This window comes from Oryctolagus cuniculus, chromosome 16, assembly GCF_964237555.1.
Source record: "Oryctolagus cuniculus chromosome 16, mOryCun1.1, whole genome shotgun sequence".
NCBI classification, from domain to species: Eukaryota; Metazoa; Chordata; class Mammalia; order Lagomorpha; family Leporidae; genus Oryctolagus; species Oryctolagus cuniculus.
Window position 1 is genome coordinate 27,402,103 of NC_091447.1, and position 18,776 is coordinate 27,420,878.

Here is an 18,776-nt window from a genome sequence, read left to right on the forward strand (position 1 = left end):
GGAAACACAAATCAAAACCACAATGAGGTTTCACCTCACCCCTGTTAGAATGGCTTTCATATAGAAATCAACAAACAACCAATACTGGTGTGTATGTGGGAAAAAAGGTATCCTAATCCACTTTTGGTGGGAATTTGCATTGATACAGCCACTGTGGAAGACAGTATGGAGTTTCCTCAGAAATATGAATATAGATCTACTATATGACTCATCCATCCAACTCGTGGGAATTTACCCAGGGGAAATAAAATCAGCATATGAAAGAGTTAGCTGTACCTCAATGTTTATTGCAGCTCAATTCACAACAGCTAAGGTATGGAATCAACCCAAATGCCCACCAGCTGAAGACTGGATAAAGAAATTAATCAGATATATACACCATGGAATGCTACACAGAGGTTAAAAAATGAAATCCTGTCATTTGTAACAAAATGGACGAAACTGGAAAACATACTTTGTGAAAGAGGCCAGTCCCAAAAGGACAAATACCAAACGTTCTTCCTGATCTGTGATAACTAATAGAGCATCTAAAAGGTAATCTATTGAAGTTAAATTAACACTTCATGATGCAATGACTTTGAAGAGCCCTTGTCTCAACTGTTGAGGAAGTTTTTTTTCATACAATTTGTTGAATTCTTTACTTAGTATCAAGTTATGCATATGTATATAAAGTTAATTGAAAATAGATCTTAGGAAAAAATAAGAATGGGAATAGTAGAGGGAGGAGGAAGAGGGTGGGAGTGTGGGTTGGAGGGCAGGTACAGTGGGAAGAATCATTGTATTCCTAAAGTTGTATTTATGAAAAGCATTAAGTTTGTATTCTTTAAATAAAAGATTTCTGGAGAAAAAATAAAATATATTTGCCTTCCTCAAAAAAAATTTTTTTAGCAAATCACTGTCTTGGTCTTCCTGCTGTCCTAGACACTGTAACTAACAGTGAAGTGAAACACAGGAGATGTACCTTATTGGCAATCCAGTAGAATGTGGCAAATTCCATTAAAAAAGGGTAGCACTACCTTAAATGAATAGCTTAGCAGCATAAACTCTGGCCTAACACCATTTGCTACCCATTCAATGAGAAACATCAAAAGAAAAAAAAATCTATACAATGCATTCCCTTCTAGGGGAGGTTTCTGCCCAGTGGCAAATCCAAGGACCTTTGTGCAATAGGAGAAGCCGTTTGAATAAACACTTGCTAACGGCCTAGACAGCTGAAAAATGGATAACCTCATCATATGACATTAGGGCTCTTTAAAAGACTTCGCCTCTACTTAAATATTCATGTTTCAATTAAAACATACACCTACTTTATTAGCCACACCAGGCCCAGTTCAGATCAATAACAGCAACACTAGATGGAATTCTAATGAAGATAAACAGCCCTGAGTTCCCCCAGCTTCCCCTGGGCACTGACGCACAAAGCTTCCTTTCACAACTTGCTCTGAGATATTTTACAGTCACCTGCCTCATGCAAATGAGGAGATTCATGTTTATTCATGGTGAGAGTTACAGACCACCTTTCATTCCCTAGGCCAGCTCCGCTAACCAACAGAGCGCCGTCTGCACCACTGTGGAGTTGGGCTCGCCCAGGAAGGGGACTCCTGAATAGATAATTGCCCCTGACAAGCACGCACAGAAAGTCAGTAAGCTGAAAGCAGTGAGGAGAGTGAAGATGTTCCCTGGTTTTACTCCGTGCTCGCTGCCTTTAACGTTCCTAGCACAGTTTCTTTTGTATACCATACCACAATCCACTAGATGCGACTAGTGGGCGGCTATTTGTTATGGAGAAATCTTCCAAGGGCTTTCTCAGGATGATTCCTTCTGACCTGCTCTTTCCAGTTCTTCCTCATTGAGATTTTCTCTCATTGACTCCGATGAAGCTCAGGGCCTGGCCAGAGGCAGCTGCGGCTTTGTTTAATGGGCCTGGGTTCTCTCATGCACAGCCTCTGCTATTTTGAAGGCTGTTTTCTCATCTGAGAGCCTGAGGTTTTAACTTCTACTGTGTGTGCTTAGCTTAATACAATGCTGGATGTTTCAAAACAGTGCTTTTACTAGAGTGACCACATTGTTCCAATCATTAGTTTCTTCCATTTTGGTAACTTGAAAGCGTGGCTTATGACACTGATTTTGAGAGCATCTAAATAGTGCCAACACTATGAATAAATACAAAAATAGGCTCAGTCATCCTTGTAGAGGTTTGGACAACTAAGTAATTGTTGGGGAGGCCTTAATTCTCTCCAGCCACTAAGGACATGAGCATGGTGGGACCTGCTGATGTTCAGGCTGATCCTATAACATGTCACATGGAAAACTAAATTACCCAATACACTTGTTTGAAAGAAGACCCTGCCAAAATCCATGAAATTTTCAGCTGAAAGTCCATTTGTTTGCCAACGTTAAATGGGTTATTAATTCAGTTCAGAATTTAACGCGGGGTTCAGAGCTTCACTTTTCTTTTTCCTTTTTAACATAATGGCCCAAAAAATGTCTTCTTTTGAAAAGGGCAATTTACTCATCTTTCACAGGCAGGATTTATCTTATTAAATCCAAAAAGAACACTTTATAGCTGCATTCGACATTTACCTCTTCAAGCATCTTCACACTTATTACTTCAACTTAATATCACGCCGTTCTAAGAGAGGGCAATGAGATACTAGGATTCATTTATTTTTTCACTTTAAAATTTTCAGGCACAGAGCTCTTGAGGGGCAGTGTGAGGATTAGCACTTGGGTCTTAGAAGCCACCAGCATACTCGCTACTCCTTCAATGCATGCAATTTGCCCTGGTTGGTGATCTGTGTCACATGTGTCAACTGATGACAGTCCTCATCACACAAAACACCTTCAGTGATCAACCTACCTTAAAGTGCCCCTCTCCCCCCATGATTTGATTGGCCTGTGGTTCAACTGTGCACTGGAATAACAAGGTTTTCAAAACCCATTCAGGTGATTCTAATGTACAGCCAAAATTATGAAACACTGCTACAAACAAATATATATTTTGATGAGTACATTCTTGTTAGAATGTTTAAAGTGAAGCAGTCAGCCACAAACACTTTAAGTGAGATTCCCATACCTGAAATATTCAAATCACTTGCATCCTTTTTCCTACCCTGCTCAAAAATGAGGGCTTCAAAGAAATGATTATGGGGCCACTTGTGTGCCGAGGTAACCAGCTGCAGTTTAGCACTTCTCTAATACCCATAAAAATGAATAATGCATGCTCTAAAATATTGGTAATAAAAGGCAAAAACATAGAATGCAAACTCAATGGCCTGAATCAATGGATTATTTTGCAGACTGCTATATTGAGAAACTGAAAGAAAGTACTTTTCAAAAGCATAAATATTTTAATCACTCTCCAATTCTACTTCTCTTATATAAATAAAAAAACATCCCATCTGCTGCTTCCCAAGCCCAGAAAAGCAGAGGACAGCTGCTTTTCCAAACATTCTCTCCAGCACTGGCATTAACTACCAAGCAGTAGATAGCTCTAAACTGGTGTCCCAAGCAAGAGAGACTGCAGAAGATATTTCTGCCTCTGATACAATTCAGCATAGTTTGTCACACAAATCAAAATTTTGAATTGAAGGGCACTGTTTCCCCAGTGAGGAGACAAAGGCGGCAGATAGCTGAGCCCTTTCTGTCGAGCCCAGGGTTTCGGGTTGAACAATGCTTCTGCCTTCCACGTTCCGTTCAAAGTGGTGAAAGCCTGAGACAGTGTCCAAGAAATTCAAAAGAAACTATGCTGCACGTTAAGCTCTTTTAAAATATTTCTGCATTCAAATTTTGGACAGTCTTAGGGAACAAGAAAAACATGAAACCTACCAGTAATTCCAAACCTACATTTGTTCTTAGATTCAATCTCCTTGGCTACCAAGTTAATAACAAGAAGAAAAGTGAACTGATTGCAATTTCAGCTCTTCTCTCTTCTCCAATGTATTATCAGGTAAAGCAGAGCAGTGGCTGATAGATGGGAGGCAGGAAAAAAATCAGAAAGTCAGTCTTTCCACTGAGCCAGAGGCTCTCACAGAGGTGCCGCCTTGGGAAAGGTTGGTGGAGGCAGAACAGGGACATAAAAGAACAGGGACATAACTTCATCTGTAATTGAGCAGCCACTAACAGAACTCTGTGACTGGGTTTACATCTACCAGCACAAAGAAGCAACAAACAAAAGGCTTATCTGTCCATGTTTCATTCATTTAAATGGATAGACACCCCTAAAAATCTAATGCAGTTACAAATCAAATATACTCTGTGATGAGCAAAATAATGGTTCCCTCAAGGATGCCCATGTTCCAATCCCCAGAACCAGGGAATATGTTATGTTATCCAGCAAAAGAGAATTGAGGTTGTAGCTGGATTTAAGGTTGCTATCAGCTGCCGTCAAGATAGGGAGATTATAAAGGACTCTCCAGGTTGTCAAAAGTAAAAGAGTTGAAGATCAAGGGGGAATAGGGATTAGAAAAGTGGGAAGGACTGGTCCTGCAGTTGCTGCCTTTGAAAGTGGACAAATACGGTATGAGCCAAAGAATGCAGGAAGCCTATAAAGACTGGAAACAGCTAGGAAACTGACTTGCTCCGTGGGCTTCCAGAAAGAAACACAGCTTTTCCTACACCTTGACCTTAGCCTACTGAAACCTATTTTGGCTCTCGAACTCTGGAACTGTATTATAATACATTTGTATGCTCTAAGCTGCCGAGTTTGTGGTAGTTTGTCAGAGCAGCAATAGGAAATGATTACACATGTGATAAGTGTGTCAATCAGATACACTCTTCTGGCCACAAAAGCAATCAGAAGAAAAGGCAAACATAGCAAAAATATTTAGTGGAGAAAATTAAAAGTCTTGGTTCTTCCCCTTCCTGAACCATGAATGATATCTGCTCTTGACCCAAGCCCAAACACATGGTCGTCAGTGAGGTAGGTCCCCTTCTCCTGCAGAGCAGGTGTGCAGGCACACAGAGCTGAGGACAGCGTTGCGTTCCCACTGCAGTACGGGAAGACTACTGATTTAGCTCGTCTCTTTCTTTTGACTTTATTCTACAGAGGCCTCACTGCTCCTCCTTCCCTCTCCCTCAAGGATGATTTACACCTGAATTACAACGTCTCTCATAATCAAGTGAAGTGCACTCAGGAGGTCGCAGTTAGAAACACAAGGGGATGCATGGGCTGTTCTCTTCCACTCTCCTCCTTGAATCAAGCCTTGCCTCAGGGACAGCTGCTCAGTTGTAGTGGCGTCCAGATCAGTGCTGTCCAGGGAGGAGCCCTGCGGGAGCCGATTTCTATGTATTCCATAGATGACCCAAGATGCAAAGGGAAAAGTCACCGCATTGAATGACTTGTCTGTCCCAACAGCAGGTGAGATCACCATGCTGGGGCAGATGGTCAGGATTAAATCTATTTGAAGCCTGGGTTCTTCCCTTGGTTTTCTTTCTTTTTGACTGGTATTGGTTCAAGATGGCATAAACCAGAAATACCGGAAAAGAAAGGAGAGATGTGAATTCAGAGAGAAGACAACAGAAAGACAGAGACTGATATGAACATTAAGCGTAGCTGGAATTCAATTATTATGTGATGCATGATGCAAGAGTTCGCAAAGACCCCCTGCATGACTTTGAGCCTAAACTCTTAGACTCTTACAGTTGACATCATCCTTTGGCACCAGATGAATGGACACTGGTGATGGGCCATACATTGTATAGCACAATAATATGATAAAAGGCCAAAATACACCTGTACCAACCATAAGGCCAGTGGTTATTAGCCATGGCATTATTGTTAATTAGACCCTTATTGAGGGATAAAGATTTTATTTATCTCTAAAAGTATGGACAGCGTTTCTACTTTCTTAGAGTCAGGCAATACACTTCTCTCTCAACATTCACACACGAATGGAAATAAAGTCCCTGCTTACAAGAAAGTACAATATAGAAAACCAAAGAGCACTTCAGTTCAAAGAATCAAATGCTTACTTTACATATAACTTGCCCAGTTCCCTGAGGACATGTTTCATTTTAGTAAAAATCATTTTGACACAACACAGGGCAGATTCTCTCAGCACATCCATAATCTGTAAAGAAATCACTGAGATAGAGCAGTCCTCCTGATCTCATTTGCTCCATGCCAGACTTCTGCACAGGTGGAGAGATCAACTTTCCCAACAGATCTTGCATTACTGAGAAGTCCCAAATTAATGTTATTAAAGAAAAAAAGTTCATCTTGACATTTCCCCCCATAAAAGGTCTCTGCCGATGTTTCTGGCTTACACAAAATGAACAGAGCTGTTCCAAGGTTATCCCTAGAGAGGGGAGAGCATCCCCAGCACTATAGTTTCAATCTACATAGGTACTTCTTTCTCTACTCTCAAAGCAACCTAAAATTATAGTCTTCCTCATTCCCCCACCTTGTGAGCCACCTCCTACACATAGCAGAGGCCTGTGGATAATGCATCTTTCATGACCCAGGAAGCTCCTGGCCCCATCTCACACCTACAAGACTCTACCTTATTGAAGTCTTCCGAGGTAGCCCTCATTTCCTTCCAGGTCTTGTTCAGAAGCTGGATACAGATGCAGAAAAACTCCTCAAAGGATCTGTCGTGGGTGAAGAACATCGGGTGGAAGTCGTTGCACGTCTCACTAGCTGGAGGAAAGAGAAGGCAAATACGACAGCAAGTTTTACAACAGGAAAATAGGGGGACACTACCACATGTGGGTCTCCAAGGAGAGACAATGGGAAGCATTTTTAGCTTAAGCAATGATGGAGAAAAGGAATTTTGAAAAAGCAACCAAAGGATGGCCCAATACAACTTAGAAGCTTAAGATCAGATGCTCAGACCTACCCTTGGGCACACATTTTGGCAGAAAAAAAAGCTCCCAAACCATCCCAAGACAAGAGCCTACTTGGCTTTGTTCTGTAGTCACTGAATAGAAGCCCAAATCTGCCTTCCTGACCTTACAGAGCTTTTTCAAACTGCCTTGTCAGGCATAGCTCCTCCGTCACTTGCAATGTTCCCTTAACAGAATAGCTGAAAGAGTATAGGCTTTCCTGAATATACAGTTAATTGCACCATTCAGAATAGCATCATGGTTATTTCTCCAGGGTGCTCTTTTCTTTCTTACAGCAGTAAGCAGGGGACATTTGTGATCATTAGCCATCTGATCCCATTGACCATTTGTTTTATGTTCCCAGGCACAGATGGCTGGAGGTCAAAGCAACCCAATTGGCCACTGGTCCAGTCCTGGGCCAAACCATGAAATCAGACAAGATTAACATTGAGTCTTCCCATTGCAATCTTTCTCTGGTCAGACACAATGCTTTGGGCTCTATGTCCAGACACCCCTCTTCTCCTCTGAGCAGTGCCAGGACCAGCACCTCTGCTTGTCCCCTCATCCCATCTGTCAAGGTTAGATTTTTGAAGCCCTTCTACATACATGACGTTTCATTTGACCTTCAAAATGTCTCTTACTACTTACGCCTTATGGATGAGGACATTGTGGAGTCAAGAAACTAGTTTTTGTGACCTCCTAAAACTCACAGCTGGTATTGTGGTACAGCAAATTAAGCCACTGCTTTCAACACCTGCATCCCATATAGGAGTGCCAGTTAGAGTCCAGTTCGCTCATTTCCAACCCATTTTCCCATTGATGCACCTGGGAAGGCAGTGGAAACTGACCCAAGTGCTTGGTTTTCATGGGGGAGACCAGGATGGAGTTCCTGGCTCCTGGCTTCAGTGTTGCCCAGATCTGGCTATTGTGGCTATTTGAGGAATAAACCAGAAGAAGGAAGTATGCTCACTGGAGCACTTTTGCCTCCCCTCCCCTCCCACTGTCACTCTGCCTTTCAAATAGGTAAATCTTAAAAAAGCATATAAATGTATACAGTGAAAATCATTTCAGTTTTAATTGGGATCTCTTTCATTAGCTATCAGGGTTCAGAATTTCAGGCCTCAGAAGTCCAGGAGAGGGGTGGGGGGGGTGGGGGGACAGGAGAGATTTTCTGGTCTTGGAGAGAGCCCTGGAAAGAGCCTGCCATGTGGATGAGCATTGACTCCACTTAGAGAGAACTGTCTGGTGCAGGCCCTCATTGAGCAAACCTAAAGGGAATATGTTCTGCTCTGGCAAAGTTGCAAGGAAACATACACAAACCTCTTCTGTCTTCAACCTGTGCAAATACTGTGAATTCCAGACTTCTGAACAGCTGAAAATAACAAAGTGGTGTGTGCTTGTACACTTGGCCCTTCTGAAGAAGGCAAACCAATTGGAAGATTCGGGAATGCCATTTTCTTCCAGAGAATGTATTGGGATAGTCTAGCAGCAAAGCACAGTCATGTAAGAAAAGAAAGGGTCTAGGAAAAGATTTGCATTCAAGCCCTGCTCACGCCAACCAGAGTCAAGTCAGTTCATATTCCTGAGCCTAGATTTTCTTAACTAAAAGAATGGAAATGAAGTTTCCTCTGCCTTCTCCTGAGGCTTTAGAGAAGATCAGATGTGCAATTCACAGGAAAGCACTTTGGAAAGGATAAAAGTTAACACAAATATGGCAAGAGGGGATGGCAATGATAGTGCATGTTGTAGCAGCACACTGTTTCCAGGAACATGGTTGTTCTTTGATTTCCCCCTAATTCTTAGTCAAGTCTGTTCACATCCCAGCAATTAGAAGCAAGAACACAGAAGTCACCCCAACCCAGCCTGAATTTCTGGCAAAGAGGCAGCCAAAGTGAAGTTTTGACCTGAGAGGCAAAGCTATTTAAGGAAGTTGGAACATAAATACAGGCAAGTTGTGCTGTTTGCTGCTTTGGGCAATAAGCTGTCAGTCTCACTTTCATAAGCACTGAAGCCAATGAAATTTACAACTCTGCAGAAGCACCTCAGAATGCTATTGCCATCCAAGACCTCATTATTAATCACATTATCACAGGATCATTTTGGGACCTGGTATGATTCTACGTGTACTTTATGCCCTAGTTAAAGCTTTTATGGGATTGCTGGAGCTGAGATAGTCAGACGAAACTGAGACCTGTAAGTCCCACTGTTGCTTGGGTGCAGAGGGTAGGAAATGACATCATTCCTAATAAGCAGCCTTTGTTGGATCTCTTATGCACCAAGGGCTCTAGGCATTATCACTGCAGCAACGCTGGGAGGTAGGCATTCTGGGTACCTTCATTTTGCATATAAGGAAGGTGAAACTTGGAGAAATGAAGCCTTCCGTCATAAGCTTTTTAAGGTGGCCTCAAGTGAGCATTTGAAGCCCACAGTTTAGCTGACCCAGCAAGCTTCCTGCTGTCACTGACATCAAGAGCCCAGGGCATTTTCTTGAAGTTGCTGCTTTGCAAATTAATTTCTCCACCCACTCTCCTTTATCTACCAAATTCTTCCTCAACAGAAATGCAGATCATGACCAGCAGTCCAAGAGGGCTCACAGCCAGCACCTACTGATGAGCACCTGCTGACTGCGACACCTGGCCATGTAATAGAAGCACCAAAACCAGCAATGCCACTGCCACCAGTCAACGGCCAGGAGTGGGATGTCAGGATTTCTGCATTATTACAGCACACATGTGAAGATCTTAACTCCTTATTTAAAAAGACAAGAAACAAGAGACTGAGAAACTTAGATGACTTGTCAGAGGTGTCTTGGCTTGCAAGTGGTAGTGTTAGGACGCACTCGAGTGGACTTGGCCCTAAGCCCATTGTTCTGTTGCGCTCTGTTTCCTCATTCTGTGTTTCATTTAACACTGCCTCCACCGCACATTCACCACACAGATCTAAAATGATAGCTTCTCCACTCATAGGAGACATTTATGAAGTAAAATCTTAGGAAGAGCACAACTTTAACTCTTAATGTGTAGGGTATACTAAGAGTCTGGGACTCGTCTGTCCCAGACTTACTCCCAGCACTAATGGTTCAAGTGGAACTGGATTCAAATCACCAAGATTACAGTCCTATTCTGAACTTTATTTTTCCTTTCCCTAAATCTGGGCCAAGCTATCCACTGGACAACTCTAGGATATCCAAGAAAGAGTCCCTTTGGTTCCTAGCTTCTGGTGAACCAACTCTTATCTCCCTCCAGACAGTTTCAACCTCTGCAACACACCAAGTTCGCCTATGTAGTCAGGCATTGCAGAGGGTTCACACTGAATGAATTTATTTGGTTCATTTCAAGAAACAAGAAAGTTGGGTTCCATGATAATAGAATCTTGATTTTGCTCATGAAAACAATGGTCCCTGCTTTAAAAAAAAAAAAAGAAAAGAAAAGAAAAAAAAAAAAGGGCCAACTCAGAACCTCTCTTTTAATTAAGAGAAGTCACATACTGAAACCCAGTCAAGGACTGATAGGTAGAAATTACGGGGTAGTTTTCAGGAAAGACCTTTAAGAAGGAACACACTTAGCTGGCTTGACCCTGTTTTGCCTCTGCCTTCCTATTTCTGACTCCTTCACGTTTGGAACACAGGAGTCTAACTGGGGCTCCCATGGCCACTGTGTCAGAATACAAATGAGGGCTGTATCCTAGACAGCTGGAAGGAAACACTGGTGACATGGTGGAGTCATCATGCCAACCTAAAACTGCCCTCCTATGGAATTCTTTGTACATGATTTGTTTAAGTAATTTTTTGAGCTTTCTGTTACAAGACACACAAAATGACTAACACAGAAGCTTAAATTCAAGCAAGTGTACAGATACCACATAAGAGAACACATGCTCAAGATTATTTAAGGTCATAGAAGAAGCAAGAATAAAGACAGTAGGCTACAGTTAGAGACAGATTTGCAATCAAATATCAAATTCTATGTTCCCTGGCATGCTATATAACTTCAGCCAATAAGGCTCCCTGAACCCATTTCCACATCTGTAAAATGCATAACCTTGAGCAATTGAGATTATGCACATAACGCACATGTGAAAGGACTTCAGAAAGTTTGTGGAAAAGTAGGAAAAAAAGACAACTTCTTTCTTCTGGTGCAAACTTTTTTTTTTTTTTAAATCCATGCATAGTTTCTTCATAATACATGTTCCCCTGAACTTTTTGAAGACCCTTCATATTATAAACTCATTAACAGTGGCTATAAGTCACTATACTTTTTTTTTTTTTTTTAATTTGAGAGGCAGTGTGAAAGAGAAACAGATATTGAATAGAGAGCAATCCCATTTGCTGCTTCAGTCCTCAGATGCCCACAATAGCTGGGACTGGGAGCTGGGAACTCAACTCAGGTCTCCCATATAGGTTGCAGGAATTCACCTACTTGAGCCATCATTGTTGCTTCCCAGGGTGTTCTGCATAAGCAGGAAGCTGGAGCCAGAGCTGGGGACTGAACTCGCATACTCTGATATGGGGTCTGAATCTCCTAATTGGCTTGTTAACCACCAAGCCAAATGCACACCCTTTAGTCACAATTTGCCATCATCAATTTCAGTATACTGTATAACTTCTTAAAAAGACTATAAGAGTTGTAGGAAAGACAGAAGAATCTGTGGGGAGCAACTCGGACTAGACTGTTACTGGAATTAAGACTTATTCTATGCATCTGCTCTCCCACAATATGGCGCTGAGAAGGGAGTAACAACTTCTACACAGCTGCCTCCAGTTCAACCAATAAACTGTAGGACCTGCTCCTGATTGGAGGAGAGCAGCATACTCAGCGTGTGGGTAGCAGAGTTGGATTGGTGGAAGAGGACTATAAAGGAGGAGAGAGACAACATGCACCAGGAACATCTATCTGAAGGAACACCTGAGCAGCCCCCGAGAGAGCCGGCTGGCGGTGTGCCGCTCCCCCGCAGAAGTGGGGAAAGTGGCAGGGGGAACCACCCTTCCACGGAGGTGGAAGGGTCGGTAGCCAACCCAGGAAGAACCAGCAGCAAACCCGGGGAGGGCCGAGCAGACGAAAGAACAGCGCAGGGTCCTGTGTCGTTCCTCCACGAAGAGGGGGAGCGACATAATGGTGCCGTGACTCGGATATGAAGCCTAGGCAGGGTTTAGTGTCGTTCCTCCATGAAGAGGGGGAGCGACAGAATCTACTAAAAGGCCTTTGTGGTCCTGTACATATGTTGAGGTGGAGTCATCTAATCATTCTGGTTGATTGTGTCAAAAACCTCTAGAAATATTTAGACCCCAGAACTGAAATTCCGCATGGTGAGGGAATACTATGCGCTGAGCAGTCTGCTAAGAGCTTTCCTTTTCTGAACTGCTTGGATCTACACGAATAACAGAAGTATCACTACTATTCCTACTTCGCAGATGAGAACAATGAGGAACAGTGAAGCTAAGGAACTGGTAGCGTCAGCGCCAGGATCCAAACCCAGAATCTGTCACCGCAACCAATGTTTCCAACCTCCACGTAGAGTGATTGGCTGTCCTCATCCTAGGCTTCTTTAAGACTCCTCCCTTGCAGTCAGGGTTGGGCAAACATCTAATCAAGAACAATGTGGCCCTTGGCATGCCTACGCCAGAAACAATGAAAAGATTTACATATTTGGGATTTATGACTCCATGTTTTAAGCATGCTTTCACACTGGAGGCAAGCATAAAGAACTAAGCATTAATGTTATTCTTCTAAAACTTGCAAAGTGGAATTACTTAGCATTGACTGTTAGCGAGCAGGAGGAACATGTGATCTGATCTATTTGCTCCTTTTGTGTTGTAGAAATGAGCTGTCAGAAAAGCCAAATGACTTGTTCAAGAGTTCATGATGGAGACAGGCCACAAAGATGCTAGAAACTAGACTGCTGGGGTTCAGATCGTGATTCTACAACCTGCTAGCTGAGTCACATGGCTCGTCATTTCTCTGTCTAATGCTTCAATCTTCTTAGCTGTAAAATGGTGACAAGAGTACAAACTTCATCAGCTAGCTGTGCAAATTAAATGGGAGAGTGCCTTCAAGGGAGGCAGCTCAATGCAAGTGTGGGCTAACAGGATCACCATGTTCATCGTATCAAGTGGACCAGGTCCTGGGCTACACAGTTATAAATGTAAACTTGTGTCAGCTTACAAAAATGAACTGAATTTTGAGGACAAATCCTTAGGTTTAAATAAACAAGCAAAAACATGGAAGATGAGGCCTATACTGCTTTTTAAGGAAAACATCAATACCTACTGAGTAAAAAAAAAAAGAATTTAATTAGCAGGCAATGATTTTATAAATGAAATTTAGAGAGAAGCTTTCAATGAGACAAAAATAGTAAGACATTTTAAAAACCAAATTGTTTTCAAGCATTCTATTTTTAACACAATGAGATTCTGCTGTATAAAAAGGAATTAACTCAATGGTCTTTGAAGTCTGGAACATTAAGATATTTTCAGGGCTGAGGATACAACAGATTCTGTTAATTTGCTGACATCTAATTCATTTATAAGTAGGCTGGCTTTGAAAGCAGCTGTAATGTATACATATGAGGGTACTACAAAAAGTTGAGGAAAAATGCAATTCAAAGGTCAGTTTATTTTGAAGCAAGGATTTTTTAAATCCATACATAATTTTTTCATAGTATGCATTTCCATGATCTTTTTGAAGAGCCCTCATATGCATGGATTTCAACTATTTTGTATCAAAATAAATATATTTTTATTTCCATTTTCCACATTTTTGAATTACCTTTGTATGATTTTTTTAAAGATTTGTTTATTTATTTGAAAGTCAGAGTTACACAGAGAGAGGAGAAGCGGGGGGAGAGAGGGAGAGGGAGAGGGAGAGGGAGGGAGAGAGAGAGAGAGAGAGAGAGAGAGAGAGAGGTTTTCCATTCACTGGTTCACTCCCCAATTGGCTGCAACAGCCGGAGTTTTGTTGATTTGAAGCCAGGAGCCAGGAGCTTCCTCCGGGTCTCCCACAGGAGTGCAGGGGCCCAAGGACTTGGGCCATTTCTACTGCTTTCCCAGGCCATCGCAGAGAGCTGGATTGGAAGTGGAGCAGCCAGGACCTGAACCAGAGCTCACATGGGATGCCGGCACTGCAGGTGGTGGCTTTACCTGCTAAGCCACAGCACTGGCCACCTTTGTTTGATTTTTGAAAATATTTTATGTTTTCATTTAATAGGCAGAGAGACAGAGACAGAGAAAGGAAGAGAGATTTCATCTGCTGGTTTACTCCCCCCAAATGCCCACAATAGTCAGGCTGGGCCAGGCTGAAGTCAAAGAGGGACTCAATGTAGGTCTCCCACATAGTTTTTAGGGACGCAACCACTTGAGCCATCATTTGCTGTCCCCCAGAGTGTGCTTACATGATGCTGGAATCAGGAATGGAATGGAGAACTCAAACTCAGGCACTCTGATGTGGGATGTAGGCATCCCAAACAGTATCTTACTTCTGGTGCCAAATGTCTGTTTAAAGAATTTTATTAAAAAAAAATTTTTTTTTTATTTGAAAGGCAGAGAGACAGATAGAGATCTCCCATCCACTGGTTCCCTCCCCAGATGTCTGCAATAGCTGGGACTGGGTCAGACTGAAGTTAGGAGACAGGGATGCAATCTAGTCCTCCACGTGCATTACAGGAATCCAGACACTACGCCATTAAGGTATCTGAGGTCTGCATTAGTAGGAAGCTGGTGCAAGGACTCAAACCCCAACATTCTGATATAGAATACAGGCATCTCATGCAGTGTTGTTGCTACTAGGGCGAATACCTGCTCACCATGTATGTTTTAAAAATAACAAGAAGGAAGCTATGGACTCACATAGTATTTTGCCTGTCAAAGTAGGTGTGTTCCTATTTTCCACGGGCTAATGTGAGGTGAGGCAAGTATTGTCTCTGGCGTCTCAGAGGACAAGAGCTGCTTCCACTTAGCGCAAATAATGGAACATGAGTATGGAGAACAGGTTCTTGAGCTGCCCCATGACAGAGATTATCTAATCTCAGCTCCCTGGGCTCTCGGCTTCTCACTTATAAATGATATGAGCTGACTGATTTCTAAAGTCCCAGCTATGTCTAAAATTCCAACTGTGTCCCCCCACACCCATGCAATGAGTTTTCAACATCTTCATCCCATAAAAAATTACAAAATGTGGAGACTGTACTTGCACTGAACTTTAGTTCCTAAACTACTGTTTCTTTCACTGTTAGGGTACCCGCACATTTCATTAGGCCTTTAAATCACCAGAATGGCATTTGATGGGCTTAGCAAACATTTGATGAGTCAGTATTTACTCTTTTACATTAGAAAATTGTTATTTGTACACCCTTTCAAACCACAATGCCACCTAATGCGTACCATTACCTAAGAATGACGAGATGACACAGGTAAATGCACACGCCATTTTTGTGTTCTCATGGGAATTTTTTAAGACACAGACAAGTTTCAGATGCTGAAAAGGTCCTTTCTTTGACCCTTGTTATACTGAGAGAGACTTGGAATCCACTTACAAATTACTAGAGGGAGGCAGACTGAGGACACTGGACAAACTGGAATATTTTTCCTATGATATTGAGTTACTGCACTAGTAACCTCTTTGGAAATGGTGGACTTTGAAATAGAGATAAGAAGATCTGACCCACAGGGCATTTTGCTGTAGAAGAAACACAGGAAAGGAACAATCTTACTAGCTTACTAGGAAAATCTTATAGCTTTCCATAGCACAGACATTCAAATTAGAACTATTTGTGGTTTTAGGGTCAGTCTGGATAATATATTGATGAATTCTCAGAGGACATGTGTATTTATACCTTTGCAGAACAATCATCTTGCTCAACCTAGAAAACTTTTGAGTTTTCTATTTTTAGACCTGGTATTCCTTAACATCTAGATTCTGGAGGGCGGTGCTGCGTGGGAAGAGGTTGAAAGTTCAGAACCTTCTGTGGGCAGAGGAGGTAAAAAGAGGGCAGCAAGGGCACAGAACTGGAAGTTCAGTCCAAACTGAACCTGCCACCCCTGCTATTTCAGGGCATGGGATCAGGGGTTTGAAACCTTCTCAGCTCTCCCAGCTCCTGAAGTTTGGTTTAATCAAACACTAGAGAGTATTTTCTACCTTCTATTATGACTAAAAATAGTATGAAATCCACACTGAAAAGACACAGTAGCTAATCCAATGCTTCACTGTTCACCTTCCCATTGGGCTTTTTTTTTTTTTTTTAAGAGCATGGAGAGAAGGAAAAAAATTACTGGCTAGTGTCAAGGCTGGAAATCAAGACTTGTAGCACTAAAAGACGGCCAATTTAGCAAAAATGGTCTGCGGCCATATCCCAGGCACACAGTGAATGTTAATCATGGAGTAGAGCTTGCGCAGCAAGGCTGGCCCCAGGTGCAAAGTTTGGTATTGCTACCTCATTGCAATGTGACCTGACCACCTTTTAATTCTTCTGGAACTCAATTTTCTCATTAGGAAAAAAAAAAAAAAACAACAACAAAGTGAAATAACATACAATGCCTTATATCTCCTCAGGTTTCTGCTAGGATTAAACATAAAACATTCATATATTAACAGAGATAAAATGAGCATTCAATAAATGTCAGTTGTTACCAGTTTTAACAACAAAGTAAATATTATCATACTCAGCTAAAATAATGAAATTGGAGTACTCAACACTATCAAATATAGAGACTTAATACAAAACTACAGCAATTAAGAGAGTGTGGTTTTGTATAAGGATGAGAAAACAGACAATGGAATAAAATGCAGAGCCTAAAGAGACCCACATACACGGTCACTGGACTAAAGAGATACAGCAGTGGAAAGAATGTTAAATAGATTATTCTGGAATAACTGTACATATCTGGACTTCGGTGTGACTGCATCTTTCGGATGGGTGAGAGAGTATGTGTGGGCATTTTCTTTTGTGCATGGGGTGCCAAATCTTACTGAAGAGTACTGTGGAAGCTCATGAAAACGCTTCTAGATTTGACCGGCTGTGTGAAGTCTAGGAAGTGTTGCAATTTTTTTCAGATGATCTCTCTCCTTTCCCTCCACCTCTCTCACTTCCTTCATCTATTTGCTTATAGATGCTTCCTCTGTCCATCAGTGCCTGTGAACATCCAAACATCAGTCCACCCATCTATCCTTGCATATCCTTACATCCATCCATGCATCTATCCAGTAAGGTAGCTAAGAGTAACACCCTCGAGTCAATCTGAGTTTGGATCCTGGCCTTTCTACTTACTGTGTGGCCTTGAGCTCATGAGCAATGACAGATGGGTGATGATGAGAGTGAGGAAGCAGGAAAGCATCAGATTATTCAACATTTTATAGAACACATTGGGGAGACTCAATTCCACCCGAAGTGGGCAGCCATAACAAAGGCCTAAATAGGAGTATGATAATGTGGCAACTTCTCATCTCCTTTCATAACCTTAAATTTTGTACCTTTGTAATGGAATTAAAATAAAAAATGGTGTAGATACTTTTTTCCAAAAAAATCTTTAAGGTTTAACTTGTAGTGAACTCTTATTTACTTAACTTTAGCATGAAGGTACCAAGTTCCCTAAGAAAGTTTGGAGTGGCATCTCATCTCATGTGATGTTTCACCCAAATAGAATAATACCCAGAAATCCCAATGAATCAAGATTTTTGACATAAGAGCAAGCTAAGTCACCCTTGGGAGCACGCTCACAGTTGAAGAACGCTCTTGCTGGCATGCTCTCTGTTTGCTTTTCTTCCTTTCTGCTCTAACTGAAGCAACCATGACCGTCAGGAAACAAAACATGTACCTAGTGCACTTGCAAAACTGCCACTTCTGGTGCCACTCATGGGTTTACAAAATGGCTCTTATTTGGCCTAATGAGTGTGGGGAGCAATCCGGACTAGACTAAGTTACTCGAATTAGGACTTATTCTATGCATCTGCTCTCCCACAATATGGCGCTGGGAGAGAAGTAAACAGCTTCCGCACAGCTGCCTCCAGTTCAACTAATAAACTGTAGGACTTGCTCCTGATTGGAGGAGAGCAGCGTACTCGGCGTGTGGGCAGCCGAGTTGGGATTGGCAGAGGAGGACTATAAAGGAGGAGAGAGACGGCATGCATCAGGAACATCTATGGGGAACATCTAAGGGAACCCGTGCAGCCCCCGAGAAAGCTGGCCGGCGGTGTGCCGCTCCCCTGAGGAAGTGGGGAATGCGGCCAGGGGGAACTGCCCTTCCACGGAGGTGGAAGGGATAGTAGCCAACCCGGGAAGAACCAGCAGCAAACCCGGGGAGGGCCGAGCAGACAAAAGAACAGCGCAGGGTCCTGTGTCGTTCCTCCATGAAGAGGGGGAGCGACATAATGGTGCCGTGACTCGGATAGGAAACCTAGAACGGATAGGAAACTTAGGACGGATATGAAACTTAGGAGGGAAGAAATGACTCGGATTAGGAAACCTAGGTCGGATAGCAAACTTAGGAGGGAAGAAACGGGAAGAACCAGGGAAAATATCGGAGAGAGAGACTAGCAAACAGCCTAGGGAAAAGCCGGACGAAAAAGGAGCCGGAAGAAGCTATTGAAAGCCTAGGCATAGACTCGGATACGGACTACGGGGGGAAGCTGGGAGAAATCTCTAAGGTCGAAAGCGAAAGTGAAAGCTAGAACAAACAGACTCGGATACGGACTGTGGGGAGAGGCCAGGAGAAATGAGGGAGGAATATTGTTGGAAGAAAACTTAGGGAAACATACCGGGTAGAGAAAAATGTTAGGGAAAATGAAGCCGCGAGTGCAGGCCGAGGCGGATACGAAAGCCACTTTGGGATTCTCAAGTTAGCCTGGGAATAGGGGGCGAAAAGTTGAAACCAGAAGCTGAAACGTGAGCCTGGTTGGGATCCGTCTGATTAGCCCGGGGAGCAAAGGACGGGAAGCCAAATCGTGGGGCGGAGACGTACGCTG

General features: G+C 42.5%; 1 protein-coding gene across 8 annotated transcripts in view; it reads right to left on the reverse strand.

The window, feature by feature from the left end:
- ELMO1 (engulfment and cell motility 1) overlaps positions 1-18,776 on the reverse strand; it is a 573,401-nt gene that overhangs the window by 166,012 nt on the left and 388,613 nt on the right. For all 8 annotated transcript variants that reach the window (XM_070059727.1, XM_070059724.1, XM_002713762.5 and 5 more), the window contains one exon: positions 6,504-6,640. In XM_070059727.1, the coding sequence (XP_069915828.1) occupies positions 6,504-6,640 (137 nt within the window). The remainder of the gene's footprint in view (positions 1-6,503; positions 6,641-18,776) is intronic.